The sequence below is a fragment of the Anabrus simplex genome, chromosome 13, assembly GCF_040414725.1.
Source record: "Anabrus simplex isolate iqAnaSimp1 chromosome 13, ASM4041472v1, whole genome shotgun sequence".
NCBI lineage: Eukaryota > Metazoa > Arthropoda > Insecta > Orthoptera > Tettigoniidae > Anabrus > Anabrus simplex.
In genome coordinates this window covers 13,649,599-13,673,970 of record NC_090277.1, presented here as the reverse complement: position 1 = coordinate 13,673,970, position 24,372 = coordinate 13,649,599, and the positions used below count along the sequence as shown (strand labels likewise).

Genomic DNA, 24,372 nt, shown 5'->3' with positions numbered 1-24,372 from the left:
CATAATGTCCAACAGATGGCAGAACATGTCAGAGATCAAATTCGGACTTGAAAGTGAACCGGGAAACTCAAAAAAATTTATATTCTCGCGCTCCGTCTGTAGACGGGTGTAGCACTGGTGGACCGGCCGCGTCAGCCCGTCTGTAGGCGGGCGTAGCACTCATCGGGTTAAGTTATTCTAGTAAAATATGACTAATAAAATGCAAGTAAATCTTCATTCTACAGTATAATATTTTCTTTCATTTCAGTAAGGAGATTTTTTTTAAAAAAATGTAATATTTCAGTTCGGATTAACGGGACTCTAGTGTATTGGATGCACCCCAATTATTGCACTTTTTCATAAGTTTTCAGCTGCTCATTTGGAAATTATACAGTATGCGCCAAAATATACAGTACTGGAAATTATGTTAGTCTTATTGTCATTACCTTACTTATCGAGATGATAGTGTAAATTTTCATAACGATCACGCAGATTTTCGAACATATTCTGGAACATAGATTGCTGCAGAGTTCTGAAGAACGAGACGATCTTCTGACGTAATGCAGGCACAGTTTTAAGTGGGTCTGGACAATTGAAAATTTGCTCCTTTAACATTCCTCACGCATAAGCATCAGGTGGTGTGAGATCGGGGGAATGTGATGGGTAGGGGAACTCAGCCCCGCAGGAAATTACTACTCCTGGAAAGGTTTCTTGCAGCATAGCCATAGTCTGTTGAGCAGCGTGGCAGGTCGCCCCATCTTGTTGGAACCACTGTCTATTCATCTGCATGTTCCTGGCACGACACAAGCTTCTTAGATCCTGAATAAATGGCCTGATCACCATGTTCCTATAGCGTTCCTGGTTAACAGTAAGAGGTGCACCACCATCATTCTTTATTAAATACAGACCTAGCACACCGTTTCCTGACACTGCACACCAAATCGTCACACGCACACTATGTAGCGGTTTCTGGACTATAGTGTCTGGCCTCTCGAAACCAAGAAAGCGAGTTGTTTGACGATTGATAAAACCATCCAAGTGAGTGTGACTTTCATCGGAGAACCACACGTTGGACAAGAAATCTGGATCCTCGGACACCATGGCCAAAAATCGTGCACAATATTCCACCCTGACATGCCTATTGTGCTCCGTCAATCGTTGCCCAACCTGTATTTGGTACGGAAATCCACCTATGTAGCAGAAGCTACTCCTTCCAACTAAAGCCGTACTGTAGAAGGCATGCCAAACCATCAGCTGATAACTAGCGTATGTTACGAGTTGTACTTCCGAATGTAATACATAGTAACTGGAAACATTCTTTTGATAACTGCGGCTGTTGAAACACAGACCCTTATTTTCGAGTATATTTCATGCTTGTTCTCTACATTTATCACATCAGGATTTGCGTAAACAGCTGTCCATGAGATAAGACAGACCACATTGTTTAGGTTAGGTATATTATCGCCCTGATAGTGCCAAAAGTTTGATGACCGGGGGGGAGGAAAATATACCGCATTTATGGAAATCTACAGGTGTGGCGGTAATGAGTTTTATCATCATAATGTTTCATTCTGTATGTTCGTTCTCTCTTCTTTTATTAACGCACACCCTAGTATGTTTTGTTTGGCGTCTCCGAAAATCGTTTAAAGTACGTCGGGACATAAAATTATTATTATTTGTTAGGTACGTTGGCGAGCAAAACGATCGTTTTAATTGGATAGCTTTTATCATGTTTTAAACTTACTTCTCTCGAAATATATACCTATAATGGCCCGAGTTACGAGATACTAAACGACCACTTTGCTAATGATCTCGCCTGCTGTATAAATAGCAACAACCGTGAATATTTCTCAACTAAAGTAAACTCGTTTCCTCATTCCGAGGTGATACAGCTCTTTTTAGACACGCCCAGTGGAAGGGAGTTACAGGTACCGCTTTTACCGCATATCAGCCTTCGTAAATCTCTGGCAGTACGGTACCGGGAATCGAAGTCATACCCCTGAAAACAGCAACTAATTGTGCTAGCCATTACGCTGGCGGACATTATTAACTACAAAACACAGACATATAGCATGACTGATGCATGCTTGCAATGTGTGCGTTAGACACGAAGCTAGGCCTATTCATCTATTTGTGCGACGTCATCAGAGCTGCAGTAGACCTACGCTACAGAGGAGGACATTTCTTAACTACGAAACACAGATGTACCGCATGGATTCGACGCGTTTTTCATTGCGTAGGTCGTACGGACGAAACTATTCACAAATTTGTGCGATGTCATTAGAGCTGCAATATTGCGGATTGCACGTGGGAATCATAGGTCTTATTCATCATCATCATCATCATCATCATCATCATCATGATCGTTTACCATCTCCAGTTGCCTGGGTGTGGTGTACGAGCCACCTCCACCTTTGTCTGTTCATGAACCACTGTTCTCTTGTAATCTTTCCCCAATCTTGTCCTCTCTTGTCCATTTTCCTCTGGGTCTGCCCACTGGTCTTTTGCCTTTTACTTCTCTTTCATGTTCTCTTCTTGCACTCATCCTTCTTACATGGCCAAACCATTTCAGCCGTGCTTTCTGGATCCTCTGTAGTAGGGAGTCTCCTATTCCCACCTCCTCTCAGACTTTTTCGTTCCTGAACTTGTCCTTCCTGGTCTTCTGTATGATGGTGGCTAGGAACTTCATTTCTGAGGCTTGGAGTTTTGAGTTGTCTTGCCTCGTTATTATCGTAGTTTCCAAGCTATACATGAGGATGGATGTATAATATAATTTATAGATAGGTCTTATTGTTGACTAATGTTACACATTCCCCCATAATTGTCTAAAATTAAGAGGGAGAGTTATAGGTGAGAAAATATGGTTATTATTTTGATTGTATTAATATGTTCCATTCACAGTGCTGTATTCCAAAACTCTCTTCCTGTTGTTGCAGGCTAATATGCAAGTGTGGCCATACCCATGTTCCCGTCCACTCTTCAAGACATGCTGGCTGTATCGGACCGTAAACCTCCGCTCGCTGGCTGCTGCTGCTCTTCAGCTGCGTATTATGTGGGCGTGTCTGCGATGGGACGACATGCAGGTGAGTGCTGAATTTGTTTACAAAGAGTATGCCATTTGATTAGTGCTTCCTAGTTCATATAAATACATATTTCTGGTGAATTTGATTTTGTGTTCAATAAAATCTTCATCAGCTATAGCTATTAACTGTGCTTCTCCGTCCTGGGCGGTTTTGAGCTCTTCTTGAGGTTTTCTGAACCAGTGAGTTTCTTAACTGGGTCGATCTACCTGCATGCTATCTTGCTCTGCGGTCTTGGACCTCTAACCTTCCTGCGCATGAAACATTTTTGTTCTCCATATCTTCTCATGCTGTACCCCAAGAACTGGAGAATTTTCAAATTGGCATGGGGAAGAAGTTTGGAGGTGTCAAGTTGCTCGATGATGGCCACATTGCTTCTTTGTACACACACCACTTGCGCTGTTGTTTGTCTCTGGTCTTTACAGTCCATATTTTTTAACCTTATAGAAAGAGGAAGAAAAGAGATTCAACAAGGCGGATCTTTGGTTTGTGTGTTTTTTCTCTGCTCTTCCAGATTGTAGCAAGTTTTTTCATGGCAACTCTTCCATACAGTATGCTTATGTTTTATTCTTCCTAGTAAGTCAGCAAGTTCATATTCGCTGCTAGCAAGCAGCAAATCTCAAATTATTAATTTCTCCTGTGATTGAGATGCCCCCTGTCTGTCCATCCCTCAAGAACTTTTCTGACGGAATAAATGTTTTGAGAATGGTTAGAGATTTATCTGTACATACATGCTATAAATGTTAAAAAGAAAATGCCTGCTGTAAGCAATTGATAACAAGCAACCTGAACAACTTGGCTACGCACGCCAACAGGTTGGTGCCGCATCAGGGTCGCGCAAGCCATCGTATGTTTTTATTGACGGCTCTGAATAATGTCATTCAGTAGAGTGACAGAGGCTTATTAACAGCAATTAGGAAAATAGAACTGTAAGCTGATAATGTTGATGAGTGAAAATTATTTTCTGGGGCTGAACTGTTAAGGCGACGGTCACTTCCCACTGCTATCCTTGTATTATCCCAGTGTTGTCATGTGGCCTCTCTGAGTTGATGCAACGTAAATCAAATAGAAACATATTTTCTTGTGACTCATATTTTGACATGTCAATTTTATGATTATTTCCCCCTATTGAACTTCAGCCAGGTTGGAGCAGTTGTGTACTTTTCCACCTTCCCCTCTCCTTTCACATTCTCCTTCTTATACTGGTCTTGTTCATGCTCTGGGTCTCCCTCTTCCATAATGTGTTTCAATATCCTTCCCTCCATTCTTTGTATATGTCCACACCATCTTGTTCTCTTTTTCTCAGTTGTGTCATTCAACTTTTCTACACCAGTTTCCTTCATTTTCCACTCTCTTTTCTAACCTTAAGTAGGAAAATACTCTCTTCACAGGTGCCCATACTTTAGGGAGTCCTAGGACACGCTGACCTAGTGTGGTATGTGTCTCACCTCAACGGCATCGAGGCTGGGCTTAGTACAGCAGTGATTGCAGATGAGGCAGCTTGTCAGCTTTAGCGTCTGTGCTCCAGTGGAATTACTACAAAAGGTGTCTGTTCTTATTGTTAGGAACAGCCTGAATAACTGTTGGTAGCACTCTCAAATACCTTTGGGAGAGGTCACGCCATTGTAATAATAGCGCATACTTACGATGATGTAATAGATGAGAAAAATGTTTTTCTTATCTTCTTCTTCTTCTTCTTCTTCTTTTATGACCACATAGGATCGCTTTAGTCAGTCCGTCGTTCAGGTCTCTTTGAAGGGATTGTTCGGGCTTTGCGGTCCTCCCAGTACTTCTTCAGACGCTCCGATCTTCGTGCCCTTTCCTCAGTTGAAAATGTGCGTGTTGTTGGTTTGTTTTGTGTAAGGGTAAAGCGGAGGTTTGTATTCTTGAGTTTTGTATTCAATTTTATCTTATTTTTGGTGTCTTCTGTTGTAAGGCCTATTTCCTTCAGATCCTCTCTTACTTCTCTGATCCATTTACATCCTGTTGTGGTATTTTTTGAGACGAGATTGTGTTGTACTAGTTGTTTCAGAAGTCTCGAGTCCTGCATCCTATGTTCTTATCTATTACATTGAATCCAATCAATACGGAATATGAAACTTATAAATAATAATACTTACGATGATAACGACGAAAGCAGCCTCAGAAAAAAGTCAGTTTTCTTTAATCAGCTAATTGTTCTGTGCAACTGAGATGTTTGCTGAACTAAGTTTCTACAGATCTACCATGACTCCCTCCCGTGCTGTTCTAACTAGGATAGGTTTTCAGCAACGGTGGGATAGGAAAATACTAGGGCTGGGAAGGAGGCAACATGATAATGCTGTTTTATTAGGTTATTCATTGTTCTTTCACTTGTACTAGTAATCTGACTAATCCCGTTTGTTGGGACTCCTCTTCATGGTCTTTGTCCTATAGCTTTTCTGTGAATGATCAACATCTCTATATTTTCTAGTCCTCTCCCCATTACACGGCCAGAGCTGATGGGGCCCAACCTGGCCTGAGATTCTCCTTTCAGTTTTAAGCTTTCTGTAGGATGGAGTTATTTGTGCAGTGATCAGTCCTCCAGTAAAATATTTCAGTGTTCAGACAGTGGTTCAGCATCCTCCGTCAGTGAGTCTCGCGATGCCTTGTTGATAGTGTTGATAGTAACTGCTGTTTAACCTAAATGGTTAAAGATTCGATGTAATCCTGCTGTTCATCTGCCTTCCACATATCCTCTGTTCCTTCATTGTGTCTACAGTAATTCAACTTCTGGATGACTTTATTCAAGTAGTAACCCATACATACATACATATCCCATGTCGTTCCATCTAAACGGTGGGTCGGCGAATGAAGCCCCTCCACCAACTTCTTTCCTTGTACTTTTCTCCTTCTTCAGTGCTGTCCCAGTCCCCTTCTCATTGCTGAATGTCGCTTTTCACCATATCTGTATATCGCATTCTTGGCCGCCCTCTTGGTCTTGAATATTTTAACTGCAGATCATACATTTTTCTGGGTATGCGATCAGGATCCATCCTTCACATCGTTTGAGTCTACTCAGGGTTATGTTATCCTGCATTCTGCCAACCTGAGCCATGTCCCTGATGTTCTCACTACGAATTTTATCTCATTTTCTTTTGCCAACCATCGCTCGGACGAATCTCATTTCAGCTGCCAGAATGCTTGCTTCATCCTTTTTCCTCACGGTCCAGGTCTCACTCCCATATGTCAAAATTGGCATGTAGTCAGTCAGATAAATTGCTCGCTTGCATTTCAGTGGTATTTTGGGTTCCATATTAGCTCTGTAGAATGATCCTCCAGCTTGAATCCTGCTGGTAAGTATCCTTCTTATTCTTTTCTTCATGGGGCCTCTAAATATTAGTTCCTAATTAGCGTCGACCTCTAAGATCTTTTGCTACCATGCTTTTCCTTCATTCCCACCTTGATATACCTGCTCCCTTCACAAAGCTGCAGGTTCTTATTGGGTCTTCTTGGATTTTTTTTCTCTCTCTCTTCACCTGGTAGTCCTAGAGTGGAGAGTCTGACTCTACCCAGCGCCTCACATTCGAAAAGTATGTGTTCAGCTGATTCCTCTGCTTCCTTGCATTTCCTACATATTTTGTCTCTTATTACTCCAATTCTACGCAGGTGTTTTTCCAGATGGCATTGTCCTGTCAACTATCCTACTACCCATCTTATATTTTCTCTGCTGAGTTTCAACAGTTCTTTAGTATGCTTCTTGTTTGGTCTTTTTATCAGTTCATTTGCAAGCCTGCATCCTGGAGTATTTTTCCAGTTCTCCATTTGTTTCTGTTGTACCCATTTTCCTATGTAGTGTCGGGCTTGTCCATAGGAAATCCCGCAAACAGATTCTGGGCTTACAAAATGTGTTTCTGCCCCTTTCCTGGCCAGTTTATCTGCCTTTTCATTTCCTTCTATTCCTGCATGCCCTGGCACCCATATTATTTTGACAATGTTGTACGAGAGCTTCAGGGGAAGTGAATGGCAATACCAGACAATTCTGGATATTATCCGCACTGCTTCTAGTGCCTTAAAGGCCGCTTGGCTGTCCATAAAAATGAAATGTTTTTATTCCTATAGTTCATTTTCAGTTTGTCTTCAAGACATGTTGTGATAGCTATCATTTCCACTTGAAAGACTGTAGTGTGTTTGCCCAGGCTCATCTTGATTGATCTCTCAGGTCTTTCCCCGTCGATCCCTCCCCCTGTGCTTTTATCTTCTTTCCGTCTAACATGGATTTAATCCATTTGATGATGGTTTTACTGACCTTGCTCTTTTCCAGTGCATTGATCATAGAGTCGTAGGTAGTATTGCTGAAGGCTCCTTCTATATCTAGGAATGCCGCCAGTGCAATTTCTTTATACTCTAGGCTTTCCTCTAGTTTACAAACCAACTGGTGGAGTGCTACTTCAGTGGATCTGCCAGATCTATATGCAAACTGATTTTCATGTAACGTTGAGTTCACTTGCACTGTTCTTCTGATATATTTATCCAGAATTTTCTCCATTGTTTTCAGCATGAAGGTGGTTAAACATAATGGTCTGTATGCTTTGGCTTGGGCATAATTTGCCCTTCCAGGCTTAGGTATGAATACTGCTTTAGCTTCTGACCATGATTTTGGCACATACCCTAAAGCTAGACTAGCTCTGAAAAGGTCTGTGAGGGCATTGACGAGTATCTCCCGTCCTTCCTGTAGGAGTATCGGAAGTATCTCATCTGGGCCCGGAGCCTTTATAGGATGAAACGTGTCGATTGCCCATTTTACATGGTTATGTTTTATTATTCTGTTGGCACTGTTCCAGTCTGCTCTTCGAGCTCCGGTCTCTGTTCCAACCGTTTCTTCTTCTGTCATCTCCTCAGCGTCAGGAAAGTGACACGCCATTAGTATCTCCAGCATGTCCCTCCCTGCCTGAGTAAATAACCCATCTGGTTTCTCCAGTGTCCCCGCTTGATTTATATGGGTTGCTTTCAGAACCTTCTGGAGCCTTGTTGTTTCAGTGTGTGATTCCACTTTCTCACAGAACAGTCTGCAAGATTTTCTTTTTGGTGTCCGTATCTCTAGGTTATACTCGGTGAGTTTCCTACGATATACGTCTCGCATACCATCACCTTACTTTTTTGGTGTTTTTCTTTTCTTTGAGAGGACAGTTTTTATGGAATGAGTCTATAATGGCCTTTTCTAATAGTTCGACTGCCTCATCCAATTCCTTCTGTCCTCTCACGTTAGTTGGAATTTTTTGTGCAGCCGTCCCTAGAACTTCTCTGTATCTGTCCCAGTTAGTTGTTTTTGGGTCTCTGTACATCTCAATCCCACATAGTCTCGCATCTATTGCAGATTGGGTGTGCTGGTGGTCTGCCAATTATGGTTCCACCAGCACCTTCCAGTCTTTAATAAAGTTTACAATATGCATAGTGCTTAGTGTAATGTCTATTACCTCCTTACGATTTTTATTTATAAATGTAGGCTTGTTTCCTAGGTTTAGTATCGTCAACTCAGTTCCAGTAATAAACTCTAGTAAAGACTCACCTCTTGCATTGCAGTTCGTGCTACCCCATGCCATGTGGTGTGAGTTTGCATCTGCTTCAAGGAGTAGGTATTCACCTTTCTTCTTTGCATTGCAAATTAGGTTCTCAACTTCTTCTGATGGGGGCGGATTAGGTTGAATCATATGGGAAGTATGCAGAGCCTATGGTTATTTCTCTGGGTCCCTCCCAATTTTCAAGTTTAATCTTGGCCACGGTTAAGTCCCGTGAACAGTATTCCTGCAACATAAAACATTTTTTCCTGTTCTCAAGAAGACATGTTCTGGGTATTTCCGATGTATCGTACATCAGCTTACCTCCAGATTCTGCCAGTCCTGCTACTCTGTCCTTGATTCCCCATGGCTTCTGAATAAGGGCCATGTCAATAGCCTCAGACTTGAAATTCCTGGCGAAATTGGCCGCAGCTGCTTTTTTATGCTGAAGATAGGCCTAAAGGACCTTCAGCTCCATCTTTATCAACATTGGGTTTCGTTTTTCCCCTGATGACTTGAAACTTGATCTACCCAAGTCCAAGCTTAGCCGTAAGGCTTCTCTTTTTGAGCTCTTCAAAGTCTCTTTCACCAAGGTCTAAAAACAACTTTCCTTCCTGTCTTATCGATTGAAGTGGCATTCAGCACTCTCCACTCTTGTGTTAGAAGTTTGGTATCATGCTGATTGATTCCAACAGCAGTCTGCTTCTGTTGTCATTTCTTGTTTTGAGTCTGTGACAGCCTGTTCAATTGGGACTTCTGTCTCCATTTTTTTTCATTTGGGCTTGCTCCTGGATCTGCTCTACTGGAGCTTCCTTGGTTTGCCTTGACGTCAAAATTTTTGAAATTGCTTCTTTATCAGCATCCATTTTTCAATCAATCATAGGGTTTTTGCCCCTTCTAGGGTCCTGAGCACCGCTCTCACCATCCGTGTTGAGGCATACAGCCAGATATATTCCTCCCGCAACTCAGGCTCTCTGTAGCAGAGACTTCGCCCCTCAGTCATCCATCCAGCGGTCCGCCCCTGGCCCGAACCTGGCCAGGTTTGTTCCCTCTTCAGTAGGGCTACTCACGTGGTCTCCACGTGGCATTATCATGACTGAGTTCACAGCCATGACTTTCCCCCTAGGTTGGGATCACCCCTTTCCCAACCCGCGGCTCGTCCAGGCTATGTAGAGCAAAGTGATGTGTTGGTCCAGCACCCTGCAGTGAGCCTGCACCTCAATCACTAGCCCCACTTCACGTGGACCACGATATCACCTGTGTGGAGGAACCATGGATGCCTCTATAGCATGTGTGGGGGAGGCCTCAACTTCCAAGCCTAGACTTGGGCTAGTAACAGTCACAATGCCTCAAGACGTTTTCTGGCAATATCTGTTTTTGGTCGGCATGAGGGTATTTTATTTCCCTCAGACCCTCCAGAAAAGTCCGGAGGGCCCCCTCTCCGCCACCTGACACGCCCCCGATAGGGGAACATGTAAGAAAACCCCCATGGGATCCTGCTAGTAAGTTCTCTTCAATGGAGCCTGTTGCTGATATCATGCTTCCTAGATATTTGAATTTGTTGGACGTCTTGATTTTTTTTTACCCTCTATTTCAATGTAACCTTCAGGTTGACAATTTTTCTGCATACCAACACTGACTGAATCTTAGGCCGTACCCTTTAGCTGTTACTGTCCATGCATTGATCTGATCCTGAAGTTCCTCCTTGGAATCTCCCCATATTCAGATGTCATCAGCAAATAGCATAACTTTCATTTTGTTGTCACCAACAATTTGGCATACTTGTTGAATCTCATTCATCACAGTAATGAAGAGAAGAGGTGACTGAACTCCACCTTGTCTTAGGCCCGTAGTTATTCTAAAGGGTTCCGTCATTCCTGATGGTGTTTTGACGCGACTACTGATGTGTTTTTTTTTGCTTTACGTCGCACCAACACAGATATGTCTTATGGCGACGATGGGATAGGATAGGCCTGGGAATTGGAAGGAAGCGGCTGTGGCCTTAATTAAGGTACAGCCCCGGCATTTGCCTGGTGTGAAAACGGAAAATCACGGAAAACCATCTTCAGGGCTGCCGATAGTGGGGCTCGAACCCACTATCTCCCGATTACTGGATACTAGCCGCACTTAAGCGACTGCTGCTATCGAGCTCGGTACTGATGTTTTCATATAAATTCTCAATTCGTTTTTTTATGTCATTATTGATTCCACTGTTTCTCAACCCTTGCCAGGCTTTGTCCCTGCTTACAGCATCAAAGGCCTTTTTTGATATCCAGGAAGGCCAGCCAAAGGACCTTATTATGTTCGTAATACTTCTCCTTTAGCTGACACAGTCCAAATATTTGATCAACTGTTGATCTGCCTTTCCGGGATCCATATTGTTCCTCTGATAACTTTAATTCTATCAATGGTCTTATTTTTCTCTCTAAAATCCTTTCGTACAGCTTTCTTGCTTGGGAAGTTAATGTAATTCCTGTGTAATTGGAACATTTCTTCCTGTCACTTTTCTAACCACTCAGCGTGGAGTGACATGCACTGCACGCAGACTCCCCAGCGCTCCCTGTCAGGGAGTGATGTGCATTGCATGCGCATGGCAGATTCTGATTTGTGCTACTATCTAGTGAACATTTCTTGAACTGTTACAAATGTAGTAAGATATATCTGCAGATAAAGCATCGATCTTTCATTTGATACGTATATCAATCAAGTTTTTATCGATTACATATGATTTTTTTTTTTTTTTCCCCTGTTGTGTATATTTATCAGGAACTCAAGGGAGACTTCATTAGTTAGTCAGAAAATAGAAAAAATGATGAACTCTTCTCAGAAGAACTCTTAAGATTTCACTTTACTTTTTCCTGCCTGCTGGTTCTTCAGAAATGTGTGCGCGTGCGTTTTGTATTCAGGAATCATTCAAGGCGAATATTTTCGCACTGCAAGATGTGTGGTTAAGGTTATTTTTAATATGTATAACTTTTGCTTTCTCAACGATTCATTTATTTCTATATTCGTCCCTGTTTTTATCTCCTCTTAAGATGTGTATTGTTTAATGTAACGCCTTGTGTAATATAAATGTCTACATGCTGGCCTATTTCCCACATTTTGGCTGAAGATGACGCCAAACAGCGTCGAAACTAGTTCCAAGTGTAAATATATGTTGTAAATAAACTATAACATTTTTGTATTGAAAAGGTGGAGCCTTTTAAGTTTTCCTATCTTACGTATGATATATCGCGTCTGAAAAACCAACAAGTTCTGTTTTTGACATCATGGCAGCTAAACGTTTTCTTGTAATCACGAATTTGAATACAGAAAGTTTAGTTTCGTCAAGCAAAGACTAGGATATAGAATTCAAGAGTGAAAGTAGTGATCATGACATTGAGGTTGCTTTTGATACACGGGAAAATATCGGCCGTAATGTTATTGATGGTGGGTTTGTGTGAGAGGAGATGGATAACTATAGAGGGCAAAGAGAAATATTCACGGCTAATGATGGGTCTCAGAATGCTGCAAAGAACTGATTATATCCTCTGTGAAAATTTTCAGTTGTTTTCTACTGTCGAGTTGGTAAAGATGATAGAATAGGTAGATACAGTATTTATGCTCAACGTCACATGCGAACACACGGTGTCGTCCACTTCATTGACCTTGGATAATTCCAGTAAATTATGCTGTGTGTGTGTGTGTTTATGCACTAATAACAAACTGAACAATTTGGTAAAATCCATTGAACCTGTTGAGATCTTATTTCTCAAAAAAATCTGGATGCTAGCTACTCCTATATTTGGTTCAGTGATATCTCGTATTTGTATTTGATTTGAAAGCTCAGAAGATTTGTCCACTTCATTGACCTTGGATAATTCCAGTAAATTATGCTGTGTGTGTGTGTGTTTATGCACTAATAACAATCTGAACAATTTGGTAAAATCCATTGAACCGCTTGTTATTTACGTCCGATTAACTAAAAAGCCTGCACTAATAGCATGCTTGGTGCTATACTCCTCCCGCAGCACAGGGTAGCCAGGTAGTGAAAGTCGTCCCACGCTTGGAGGTTAAAGAGTGGAATGATGATACATTTTTTTCCAATCTACTGGTGTCTGCCATCCTTCCATATCTTGTGAAAAAGTCTATACATCCACTGCTTTCCTACATCACCCATAGACCTGATCATTTTACCACACACTTCATCAATGCCTGGAGATTTTCCTGTTTTGATGTATATGTTATAGTGTCTTCCATCCTTCCATCATTAACTAATCTATCTAATAGAATGTTTGTGATGTCATTACATTAACAGCTTATCAAAATAATTCATGTTTGTGGGTTACTGTAGTCACGTCCTAGTTCGTGAACCATGGGCAACGGCTGAGTGGCCTAGTAAGTGGTCCTGAGAGTCGGGATACCAGTTGCTATGGAATGGGAGTGGGCATCTCGGACATATTCTGAGTCATGTCCCTCCTTGTGCTCAGACGGCTAGGACTATACAATTCACCGGTGGTCCATAACCCGTTAGAGGAGAGATCCTCACTTGGACTATGTGCAAGTAGGGTAGCATCCTGCTTCATGAATTTACCGAGCTCAGAACATTTTAAGCAAGCCTTGGACCTATGGGAGTAATGGAGTCCCACTCCCATTTGACAGGCGAGGGACTCCTTGGAAACAACTTGGCGAACGAAATGGAATTCGATGGGGAGCTATCAATATTAATGGGGCTTATGGAAGAAAGAAGGTAGAACTGGTTGGGTCAGCAAAGAGAATGCATCTGGATGTGCTAGGAGTAAGTGATATTCGGCTAAGGGGAGATAACGAAGAAGAGATAGGAGATTATAAAGTGTACTTGACGGGTTTTAGAAAGGGAAGGGCAGAGTCTGGGGTAGGACTCTTTATCAGGAATAACATTGCACGCAACATAGTTTCTGTTAGGCACGTAAATGAGCGAATGATGTGGGTAGATTTGTCAGTTGGAGGAATTAGGACAAGAATTGTGTCCATGTATTCACCATGTGAGGGTGCAGATGAGGATGAAGTTAACAAGTTTTATGAAGCATTGAGTGACATCGTGGTCAGGGTCAACAGCAAGGATAGAATAGTGCTAATGGGCGGTTTCAATGCGAGAGTTCGGAATAGAACCGAAGGATACGAAAGGGTGATTGGTAAATGTGGGGAAGATATGGAAGCTAATAGGAACGGGAAGCGTTTGCTGGACTTCTGTGCTAGTATGGGTTTAGTGTTACGAACACTTTCTTCAAGCATAAGGCTATTCACCGCTATACATGGGAGGCTAGGGGTACCAGATCCATAATAGACTATATCTTAACAGACTTTGAATTCAGGAAATCTGTTAGGAATGTACGAGTTTTTTCCAGATTTTTCGATGATACAGACCACTATCTGATCTGTAGTGAACTAAATATCTCTAGGCCTAGGGTAGAGAAAGTGAAATCTGTCTGCAAAGGAATAAGGGTAGAAAATCTCCAGGACGAGGAAATTAGACAGAAGTACATGGATATGATTAGTGAGAAGTTTCGAACAGTAGACAGTAAACAGGTTCAAGATATAGAAAGTGAATGGGTGGCATACAGGGATGCTGTAGTAGAAACAGCAAGGGAATGCCTAGGAACAACTGTGTGTAAAGATGGGAAAAGGCGAACATCTTGGTGGAATGATGAAGTGAGAGCAGTCTGTAAATGTAAAAAGAAGGCTTATCAGAAATGGCTCCAAATAAGGGCCGAGGCAGACGGATTTGTTTGTAGATGAAAGAAACAGAGCGAAACAAATAGTTGTTGAATCCAAAAAGAAGTCATGGGAAGATTTTGGTAATAACCTGGAAAGGCTAGGTCAAGCAGCAGGGAAACCTTTCTGGACTGTAATAAAGAATCTTGGGAAGGGAGGGAAAAATGAAATGAACAGTGTTTTGAGTAATTCAGGTGAACTCATAATAGATCCCAGGGAATCACTGGAGAGGTGGAGGGGATATTTTGAACATCTTCTCAATGTAAAAGGAAATCATCCTGGTGGTGTTGCAAACAGCCAAGCTCATGGGGAGGAGGAAAATGATGTTGGTGAAATTATGCTTGAGGAAGTGGAAAGGATGGTAAATGAACTCCATTGTCATAAGGCAGCAGGAATAGATGAAATTAGACCTGAAATGGTGAAGTATAGTGGGAAGGCAGGGATGAAATGGCTTCATTGAGTAGTAAAATTAGCGTGGAGTGTTGGTAAGTTACCTTCAGATTGAACAAAAGCAGTAATTGCACCTATCTTTAAGCAAGGGAACAGGAAGGATTGCAACAACTATCGAGGTATCTCATTGATTAGTATACCAGGCAAAGTATTCAGTGGCATCTTGGAAGGGAGGGTGCGATCAGTCGTTGAGAGGAAGCTGGATGAAAACCATTGTGGTTTCAGACCACAGAGAGGCTGTCAGGATCAGATTTTCAATGCGCCAGGTAATTGAAAAATGCTACGAGAGGAACAGGCAGTTGTGTTTATGTTTCGTAGATCTAGAGAAAGCATATAACAGGGTACCGAGAGAAAAGATGTTCGCTATACTGGGGGACTATGTAATTAAAGGCAGATTATTAAAATCAATCAAAGGCATTTATGTTGACAATTGGGCTTCAGTGAGAATTGATGGTAGAATGAGTTCTTGGTTCAGGGTACTTACAGGGGTTATACAAGGCTCTAATCTTTCACCTTTGCTGTTCGTAGTTTACATGGATCATCTGCTGAAAGGTATAAAATAGCAGGGAGGGATTCACTTAGGTGGAAATGTAGTAAGCAGTTTGGCCTATGCTGACGACTTGGTCTTAATGGCAGACTGTGCTGAAAGCCTGCTGTCTAATATCTTGGAACTTGAAAATAGGTGCAATGAGTATGGTATGAAAATTAGCCTCTCGAAGACTAAATTGGTGTCAGTTGGTAAGAAATTCAACAGAATTGAATGTCAGATTGGTGATACAAAGCTAGAACAGGTGGATAATTTCAAGTATTTAGGTTGTGTGTTCTCCTAGGATGGTAATATAGTAAGTGAGATTGAATCAATGTGTAGTAAAGCTAATACAGTGAGCTCGCAGTTGCGATCAACAGTATTCTGTAAGAAGGAAGTCAGCTCCCGGACGAAACTATCTTTACATCGGTCTGTTTTCAGACCAACTTTGCTTTACGGGAGCAAAAGCTGGGTGGGCTCAGGATATCTTATTCATAAGTTAGAAGTAACAGGCATGAAAGTAGCAAGAATGATTGCTGGTACAAACAGGTGGGAACAATGGTGGGAGGGTACTCAGAATGAGGAGATAAAGGCTAATTTAGGAATGAACTCGATGGATGAAGCTGTACGCATAAACCGGCTTCGGTGGCGGGGTCATGTGAGGCGAATGGAGGAGGACAGGTTACCTTGGAGAATAGTGGACTCTGCTATGGAGGGTAAGAGAAGTAGAGGGAGACCAAGGCGACGATGGTTAGACTCAGTTTCTAAGGATTTAAAGATAAGAGGTATAGAACTGAATGAGGCCACAACACTAGTTGCAAATTGAGGATTGTGGCGAAATTTAGTAAATTCACAGAGGCTTGCAGACTGAACGCTGAAAGGCATAACAGTCAATAATGATAATGTATATATGTATGTCAAAATAATTCTTCCATTCTTCTTTGATCTCTCTGTCATCTGTAATGAGATACCCACTATCACTAGACAGATAATTAGTCTGTTCTTTGTCCCTCCTCCTATTCTTCATCAGTCAATACAACATTTTTCTGTTGCCATCCACATCATTTAGTTTATCACTCCATTCATTCAACCATTTTTCTCATTCTGCTCTGACAACCTGCTTAGATTCTTTTTTTTTCCAACTTACAGAGTTCTTTGTCCTTATCTGTTTGACTTTTGAAATATTTTCTGTAGGCATTGTTCTTTTTAAGGACTGTCTCTTTTGTTTCATCATTCCACCCTGATGTCCCTTTCCATTTCCTTTTGCCATTTGTTCTTCCACATGTTTCCTCTGTTGTCTTGACCAAGCATTCCTTGAAATTTTTCCATTCTTCTTCAACTGTCCCAGTGTCTGTTTTTGGTATTCGCTGCTGGATTATTATTATTATTATTTTTTTTTTTCCCTTGATATTCTGTGGCCTTCTCTTTATCCTTCAATTTCCATACTTTCAATTTCTTGTCCTGGATGGTTCTTATTTCCTTGAACTTTTTAAACCTGAAACAACTAACAAGTAGCCTATGATCACTGTCAAGAGACACACTTGGGATCACTTTCACATCCAGCAACATTTCTTGTATATGTTTTTCTACTATAACTTAATCAATGGTGGACTCCTGTTGCCCATTCCATCCATATCTGGTGATTTTGTGGCTTTTCTCTTTGTGATACAAGGTATTAACCGATAACTATGTTATTTCTCAGACAGAAATCTAGGAGTCTGTTTCCCTCAGTGTTCCTTGGTCGCCATCCATGTGTGCTAATGATGCTCTTGCCTGTTAGACCCTACTTGGGCTTTCATGTCACCAATAACAATGGTTCCTTCACCTCTAACTTGCTCTTCCAAGGATTCTTCAAATAGGTCTTTCTCTGAACTATCACAACCTACTTGCGGGGCATAGCACTGAATGATACTAATGTTCTGGGTAGGGTTTAATTTTAGATTGACTTAGAAAATCCTAATGGGAATTTCCATTCGGAATTGCTAGGCGGGCAATAATTCCATTGTGGAGTTTTATCTCCCGTATGCAGTTATCAGACTGTGCCTCTTATATAGGGCTTCTGATAAGTTCACCTGCATACAACCCAGTGTCAGTGAGTAGGGTCTGACACATCCCACTCTGATGAGTCTAGTGTCAGACCTAAGACGAAACGCTGGTAATAGAGCAAACGCCTGAAAAGCCTTATATCTGATCTGTTTTTTTGGATAATCCTGTCAGATTTGAAGTTCATGTCTATTACATGCTGTTTCATTGAATGGTCCATTATCACTCGTTGCATTCTTAGCTGAACTTCCTCCCGACCAATATAGATGATAACTTTCTCTGAGTTCTTTTGGCCCTTGTCCCTTATACTTGGTTTCACTCAGCCCTAGTGCATTAATATTCCTCATTTTCATCAAATCAACACACACTTTTATTTCCCCTGTCAAAGTAATGATATTCAGAGTTGCTACTCGGACTGTGGTCGTTGTCTTGAAGATTTTAGTTATCTCGCTGGATCTTGATGGAGCATCGAGTGTTGAGCTGTCATTAATATCAATACCAGGAGAACTTGCGTCCTTATTGGTTTGTTTAACAATCCGAGGCTTCTTTTGGTTTTAAAAACAATTAAAATTTCTCTTTTCCACTGACTTGCTAGGCCTAACATTTCAGAGGATTTTCTGTCAGGGGTGGTGGTGGTGGTGGTTGTTGTTGTTGTTGTTGTTGTTATGATAGCATTGGTACCTGTTCTCTTTTTTTGACGGCATTTGGTAATGGAATGTGTGTTTCTCTATGAATTTACACAAAGTTCCGTGGCTCAATTCAGGCATTAATTACGGCACATTAAACATATTTTTCTCCACGTGGCAGTAATGTAACGTGCAATAAAGCTGAATAATTCTGAGACAAAATGAAGATATTTTGAAATGTATCGTACAATAATTTCTAAACTTGCTTGCTGTTGTGATTACTTTTGCATTAAATCTGTACCAGTCTTATCTAAAATTAATATACAATTCATAAAACTCATGAGGTCATTTCATGCACCATCCTATATCTGTGTATTTTTCCTTATATTCACCTGATTTTAAATAAGACATGCAGGTAATGTATGTAGAAATATAATTGGACTCAGAAGGGTTAATAGAGTTCTTCCATACAGTCATTCCCATTAACTCAACCATGATCTATGATTTTCTCTATTCTGTCATCTCATCTGAAACTGTGCCCCATGAACTGTAGAATCCTCTGGTTACGAGTGGAGTAATTTGTATTTACCTTCAATAATGCGTGAATTTGTGAATAAATGTGATGATATCCATTCTGTCTCTTTGTTACTATAGGTGAAGCCTCCATCTAGTGATGGGAAACATCAAGTCACAACCGACACGGAAATCATGTCCTTGGAGATCTTGAAGCATCGCCACGTCGGTCAGTTCCTGGACCGAACTCAGTACCTCAGGCGGAAGGTAGTGATCCCGCTCGAGGTTCCGAAGACCGTGAGAGGTAAGTGCAATGAGCTTGACTTTCCTTTGTGCTGTGGAGAACACAGTAAATGAATTCTTATGAAGTGTTGTTTCTTGTACTAAAGCCATGTTCTGCATGTTGGGTAGAAGTGACCTCCATTCGTAGTGGTCTGCGCAAGCGGAAGCAGGCCGAGTCTCCGCAGAGTACGGAACCTCAAGTGACGGAGGAGTGGGTCGAAGAGGACAAGCTCGAACTGTGGGAGATCAAGCAATATGGTGACAGGTAGGTGGCTGTGTTACCTCTCATATTGTCGAGCATGAGGTTGAGACACGTCAGTGCAAGTAGCCTGTACTAGAAGAGGCGTGACCTTTCTTTGAACTCTGTACCTATAAACATGAGACCCAGCTATAAGGTACTTTTAAATAAAAACCTGTTTATTTACTCAAAATACATCTCAAGAACATACAATTCTAATTTTGCAGAAAACTTAGAAATTTACATAAGCATTTCGTCACTAATGAAAAGCAACTGAGCATCAGTCTGAGGTCATAAAACATTGAAACCATTAGCTTTAAGTCTTTAAACTTAACATGAGTGGTTGCTACAAACCACTCGCTCTATCTACTGCCCGTTTTGTAATACGTTTGGTTTTCCAAATGCAGTGTACAAGTGAAGGGGTCGGGGCAACATAGTGATAACCCTCATTTTTGTAGTTTTAAGCTAGAGGCAAAACAAAATTTGTCTAATCCAGACAGTTCACTGTTTAGTGTATATACTTCGTGCTGATTATTATACACAGACCTGGAATCAGCCCTCACATCTAGGTAAAAATACCTGACCTGGCCGGTAATCGAACCCGGGCCCTCCGGGTGAGAGGCAGGCAAGTTAGACCGCGTGAACGGCTTCAAACATTAATTACTGGTACGCGGCTTAAAAATCTCGAAACTTTACATTCAGTTTCACCGGGGAAACTTCGTCAGTTTCCTCTGAAAACTTCATTCAGTTCAGCAACTTTGATCAGCCAAACTCTTTGAAAAATCGACCAACAATCGACCACAAGTAGTTTTTAATTCTCTAATCTAATAAAATAAAGCACAGCACATTAGATACAAAAGCGCCCAACATGATCGATCGAGGATTTAACGTTGATGGGACTGAAATTTCTAGACGGTTGATCCGGGAAATCGTCTCTTCGAGACACGGATGATGTGGGGATTTTTACAATGTGGTTTAATTAGGATGCTCGCAGAACCACGTAATTTGAACGAATCATACGGGAAAACTTAGTTTCTAGGAACGTATAATCAAGGTTCTACTGCATTGTCCGTTAACCTATTTTTAATTTACAAACTGGAAATACTGTATGATCAACAAAGTATTATAACAACCAAAAAGTTTTTGTAACATTAGATAATTTTATCCTGTAACATTTAAGCGACTTGTAAAAGCTATGATACACACTTGGTATGAAAGGAAGCAATACCTCCATATCTTTAAATTTCTTCAGATTAATATCTTGAGGCTTCACATACTTCTGATCGTTTTTCCAGTACAGTCCTGGTACTTCCTTTAATTATCGCAATAGCGGGACGTTAACACCAAGATCCGTAGAACAGTTTACATATCTGGGTAGTATTATTAATGGAAGTAATGAAATCAACCCTGAAATTAATAACAGACTAAGTAAAGGTACAACATTTTATCATCAAGTCAGAGAGCTTTTATGGGATGACAAAGTATCCAAGAGAATTAAATTAACATTATATAAACAGTATTTCATACCAGTTGTAACATACGGACTAGAAACGCTGGTAACTAATAAAAGACAAGATAGTAAGATCCAAGCAGTTTGGTTAAAAAGACAAGAAGAGATAGAATTCAAAATAATAAAATCAGAGAAGAGCTAAATATAGAACCGTTAGTACAGAAGATACAGAAAGCAAGACTGAGATGGTTCGGACGTGGGAAAGGAATGGGTAGCAAGAAGGGAATTGGAAAGAGAAGTTAAGGGAAAGAGACCAATTGGAAGACCGAGAAGAAGGTGGATGGACCAGATTTGGAAGGACATTAGAGAAGCTGGATTGGATGTGGTGGAAATAATGGCAGGAAAAGTGGAGGAGGCTTGTTAACTACACCTGGGCGACTGGAGTGGGACATTGATGATGATGATGATGATGATGATGATGATGATGATGATGATGATGATTGACATCAGAAAATCTTCCTTCTGTAACGTAATAAAATTAGGAAAAAACTAATACCCCATGGCGCAACAGCCCCGAAGTGCCATGGCCTTCCAAGCGACCACTGCTCAGCCTGAAGGCCTGCAGATTACGAGGTATCATGTGGTCAGTATGACTGATATTCTCACCCGTTATTCTTGGCTTTCTAGACCAGTCACCGTCAGATAGCTCCTTAATTGTAATCACCTAGGCTGAGTGTACCTCGAACCAGCCCTCAGATGCAGGTAAAAATTCCTGACCTGGCTGGGAATTGAACCTGGGGCCTCCGGGTAAGAGGCAGGCACGCTACCCCTACACTGCAGGGCCGACTAATAAAATTACAAACATAGGTTTTTTTTTTAATTTTATTTTTCTACAATTTGTTTTACTTCGCTCCGACACAGATAGGTCTTATGGTGACGATGGGATAGGAAAGGCTTAGGACTGGAAAGGAAGCAGTCGTGGCCTTAATTAAGATACAGCCATTTGCCTGGTGTGAAAATGGGAAACCATGGAAAACCATCTTCAGGGCTGTCAAAAATGAGGTTTGAACTCACTGTCTCCCGAATGCAAGCTCACCGCTGCGCGCCCCTAACCACATGGCCAACTCTCCCAGTAACAAACATAACTAACAGGAGATAATTTTTATTTTTTAGCTAAAGTGTAGGGACCCATTTATTCAGATTATGAAATCAAAGTCAATAGAAATTAAAATATGTCTAATGTTATTTTTAGATTATATTTGAAGCAACATAATCATAACAACACTCACCTCTTCTAGTGAATTCTCAGCACTTTCTGCAACATAATCTGGATCTCAACAGAATTGTCCCCACTGAAGTATGTACGTACTGCGAGAAATCTCTTTTTGCAACTGCTAAATGGATTATTACTGCATCCAGCCATCTTGCCCCTGAACTTTAGAAGAAAATGTCAAGTTGCAACATTATCAACTGACTCTCAAGTGCCATCTGCTCACAATTTTGGCAAATTATTACAGAAGTAGTACAAAGGAAATGCAGTAGTTGACTTAACTCAGTTTCATAAGGAGGGTTATCATAATGTTGGCCCAACCCCTTCAAATTGTCTGTAATGTTTTGACATTTCTGGTTTTCAGCTTTCACTCTGTTGTTGTGGTACAAAGATCTGTGATCATAATTTTTGATGCCCTTACAAATGAAGCTTCATTAACTGAAGTTCAAAGAAAATAGCATTACATCCTCTAGAACTTCAAAAACAACAAAGTCTTTTTGATACTGTTCTTGAAAAAAATTAAAATATCAGTTTTAAACCTTATATAATTCAAATTATTTCATGCATGCGTCTGACATCACTCATTAATAGTCTTGCATATGTAAGTGCATGTATCTGTTTTTAGTCCCTGCATGATAATTGCTTCTTTGTTGCTTGAAGACACCTCTTATCCTAGACTTCTTGTGAACCTTGAGATGGCTCCATGTGTCTGATCATAGAATTTCCTCAGCCCGTGGCCAGTATTTTGTTTCTTATATTATAATTCTCTCAAACCATGAAATGATACTTTGTTTTTGATCCTGTATCCTCAATCTCTGGGGTCTAATTGTTTCCGAATCTGAACATGTTCAACGTTGAGATGGCACCGTGTGTCTGATCATAGAATTTCCTCAGCCCATGGCCAGTATTTTGTTTCTTATATTATAATTCTCTCAAACCATGAAATGACACCTTGTTTCTGATCCTGAACATTTCTCCAAACTTCTTTTTATTTTACGTTTTTTGTATCGTACCGACAGGTCTTTTGGCGATGATGGGAAAGAACGTGTCCAGTGTGAAAGTGGGAAGCTACGGTCCGCCTGCAGTGGGGTTTGAGCCCACTACCTCCCGAATGCAAACTAGCAGCTACGTGACCCTTACACATTAGACTTCCTTTAAAACTTGAAATGTTGCTTTGTCATAGATCGGACTTACACACTCGCCGCAAATGTCAGAAGGTTGTGGAATTAGATTCTAGTTCAAATATTTTGCATTCAGGAGTCCTTGCACGTCGGCGGTGGCTTTAACTCGTTTCCAAGTAATTAACTTCTTCCAGTAAATTCACTTTTGTCTGTGGATGTATCTTTGATGGTTGAACAGACCAATTCTAGCATGGAATGAGCACCCACACAGATTGCACAGCATTGTTGGTGGAGGGCGTGGTTGTGCTGAACAGAGTTTTTGTGCTTCTCTCCTGGCCTCTTCAGATCTGTGTCGTTCCCCTTCAAACAGTTTGACAGCAGCAGCGATGATCCGGCGCTGAATTGTATGATCTTGAGCAAGCGTGTCCCAAGTTTGTCATCGTCATAGTGTGCTTAAGCTGGTCCTTGTACCCCCTCACGGGGGCTCCACGAGGTCTGGTGTCAGAACGAAGTTCACCATATGCGATTTGGTGTGGAAATCTGGTATCACTCATCCGACGGGCATGGCCATTCCATCTTAGCCGACGACCAGTGATGGATGATTCTATGCTCTTGGCGTGCGCTTTCTCAAGAATGGCAGTATTGGTCACATGGTCTTCCCTTTTGATCGTAAGGATGGATCGAAGTTTTCGTTGGTGGAATCGCTCAAGCTTTTTCAAGTTACGTTGTTAAAGGGTCCAAGTTTCACAACCATACTGCAATATTGTGATTACAACAGCGCAGTACACCTTGAATTTGGTCTTCACGGTGAGGTATTTTTTCCATGAACATCCGGTGTGATAGTCGTCCAAATGCTGCATGGGCAGGACCAATTCCCTTCCCTGCATCTTGCTCACAGCTACAGTGCACAGGAAGGATACTGTGGTCTGCCTGCACCAGTGAAGTATCTGAGATGGAGTCCTTGCATGTAAAAACCCTCTATTGGTAGATTACTGGCATGTCAGATACCTCTTGCAGAGTTTGTCTTTAGGTTTAGTTGTAATTGAAGGAACATTTTTGCTTCAGGAATACCAATTTTGTTACCTACCTTTGATGTGATAATCCTTTGTATCTATGCCATGTGAAAAGAGACAAGATCTTGTCATTCCCGAGGCCTGAGAGTGTCTGATGCTGTATTACAAAGGAAACATTCAGTAGGTACTTTTCTGTGCACTTCCTGACTTAACTAAAATTTTCTGTTCCTTTTCCCCCCTGCTTTTTTTATGCACAGTTCTCCACTCCTATCTCATTTTATTTGCTTTGGACACATACTCTCCTCTTTTAATGTGTCACCTGACAAGGAGGGCTTATAGCCTCAGATCCATTCTAGGACTGCAGTGGACAAGTTCCCTTGATATTTCCTTGTCTTACTTTCTGACATAATGTGCTGAAAAATCTGTATGCAGTACTACAGCTGCATAAGAGGGTGGAACTTTGTCCACTTGTAAAGAGATTCAGGACATATTCAATGATTGGTCCGATTGCTCTTCAGAGCAGTACACGTTT

General features: G+C 41.2%; 1 protein-coding gene across 7 annotated transcripts in view; it reads left to right on the top strand.

Annotated features, from left to right (window-relative positions):
- E(bx) (nucleosome-remodeling factor subunit NURF301 E(bx)) overlaps positions 1-24,372 on the top strand; it is a 464,290-nt gene that overhangs the window by 213,261 nt on the left and 226,657 nt on the right. For all 7 annotated transcript variants that reach the window (XM_068230140.1, XM_068230142.1, XM_068230143.1 and 4 more), the window contains 3 exons: positions 2,916-3,062; positions 18,608-18,770; positions 18,878-19,013. In XM_068230140.1, the coding sequence (XP_068086241.1) occupies positions 2,916-3,062; positions 18,608-18,770; positions 18,878-19,013 (446 nt within the window). The remainder of the gene's footprint in view (positions 1-2,915; positions 3,063-18,607; positions 18,771-18,877; positions 19,014-24,372) is intronic.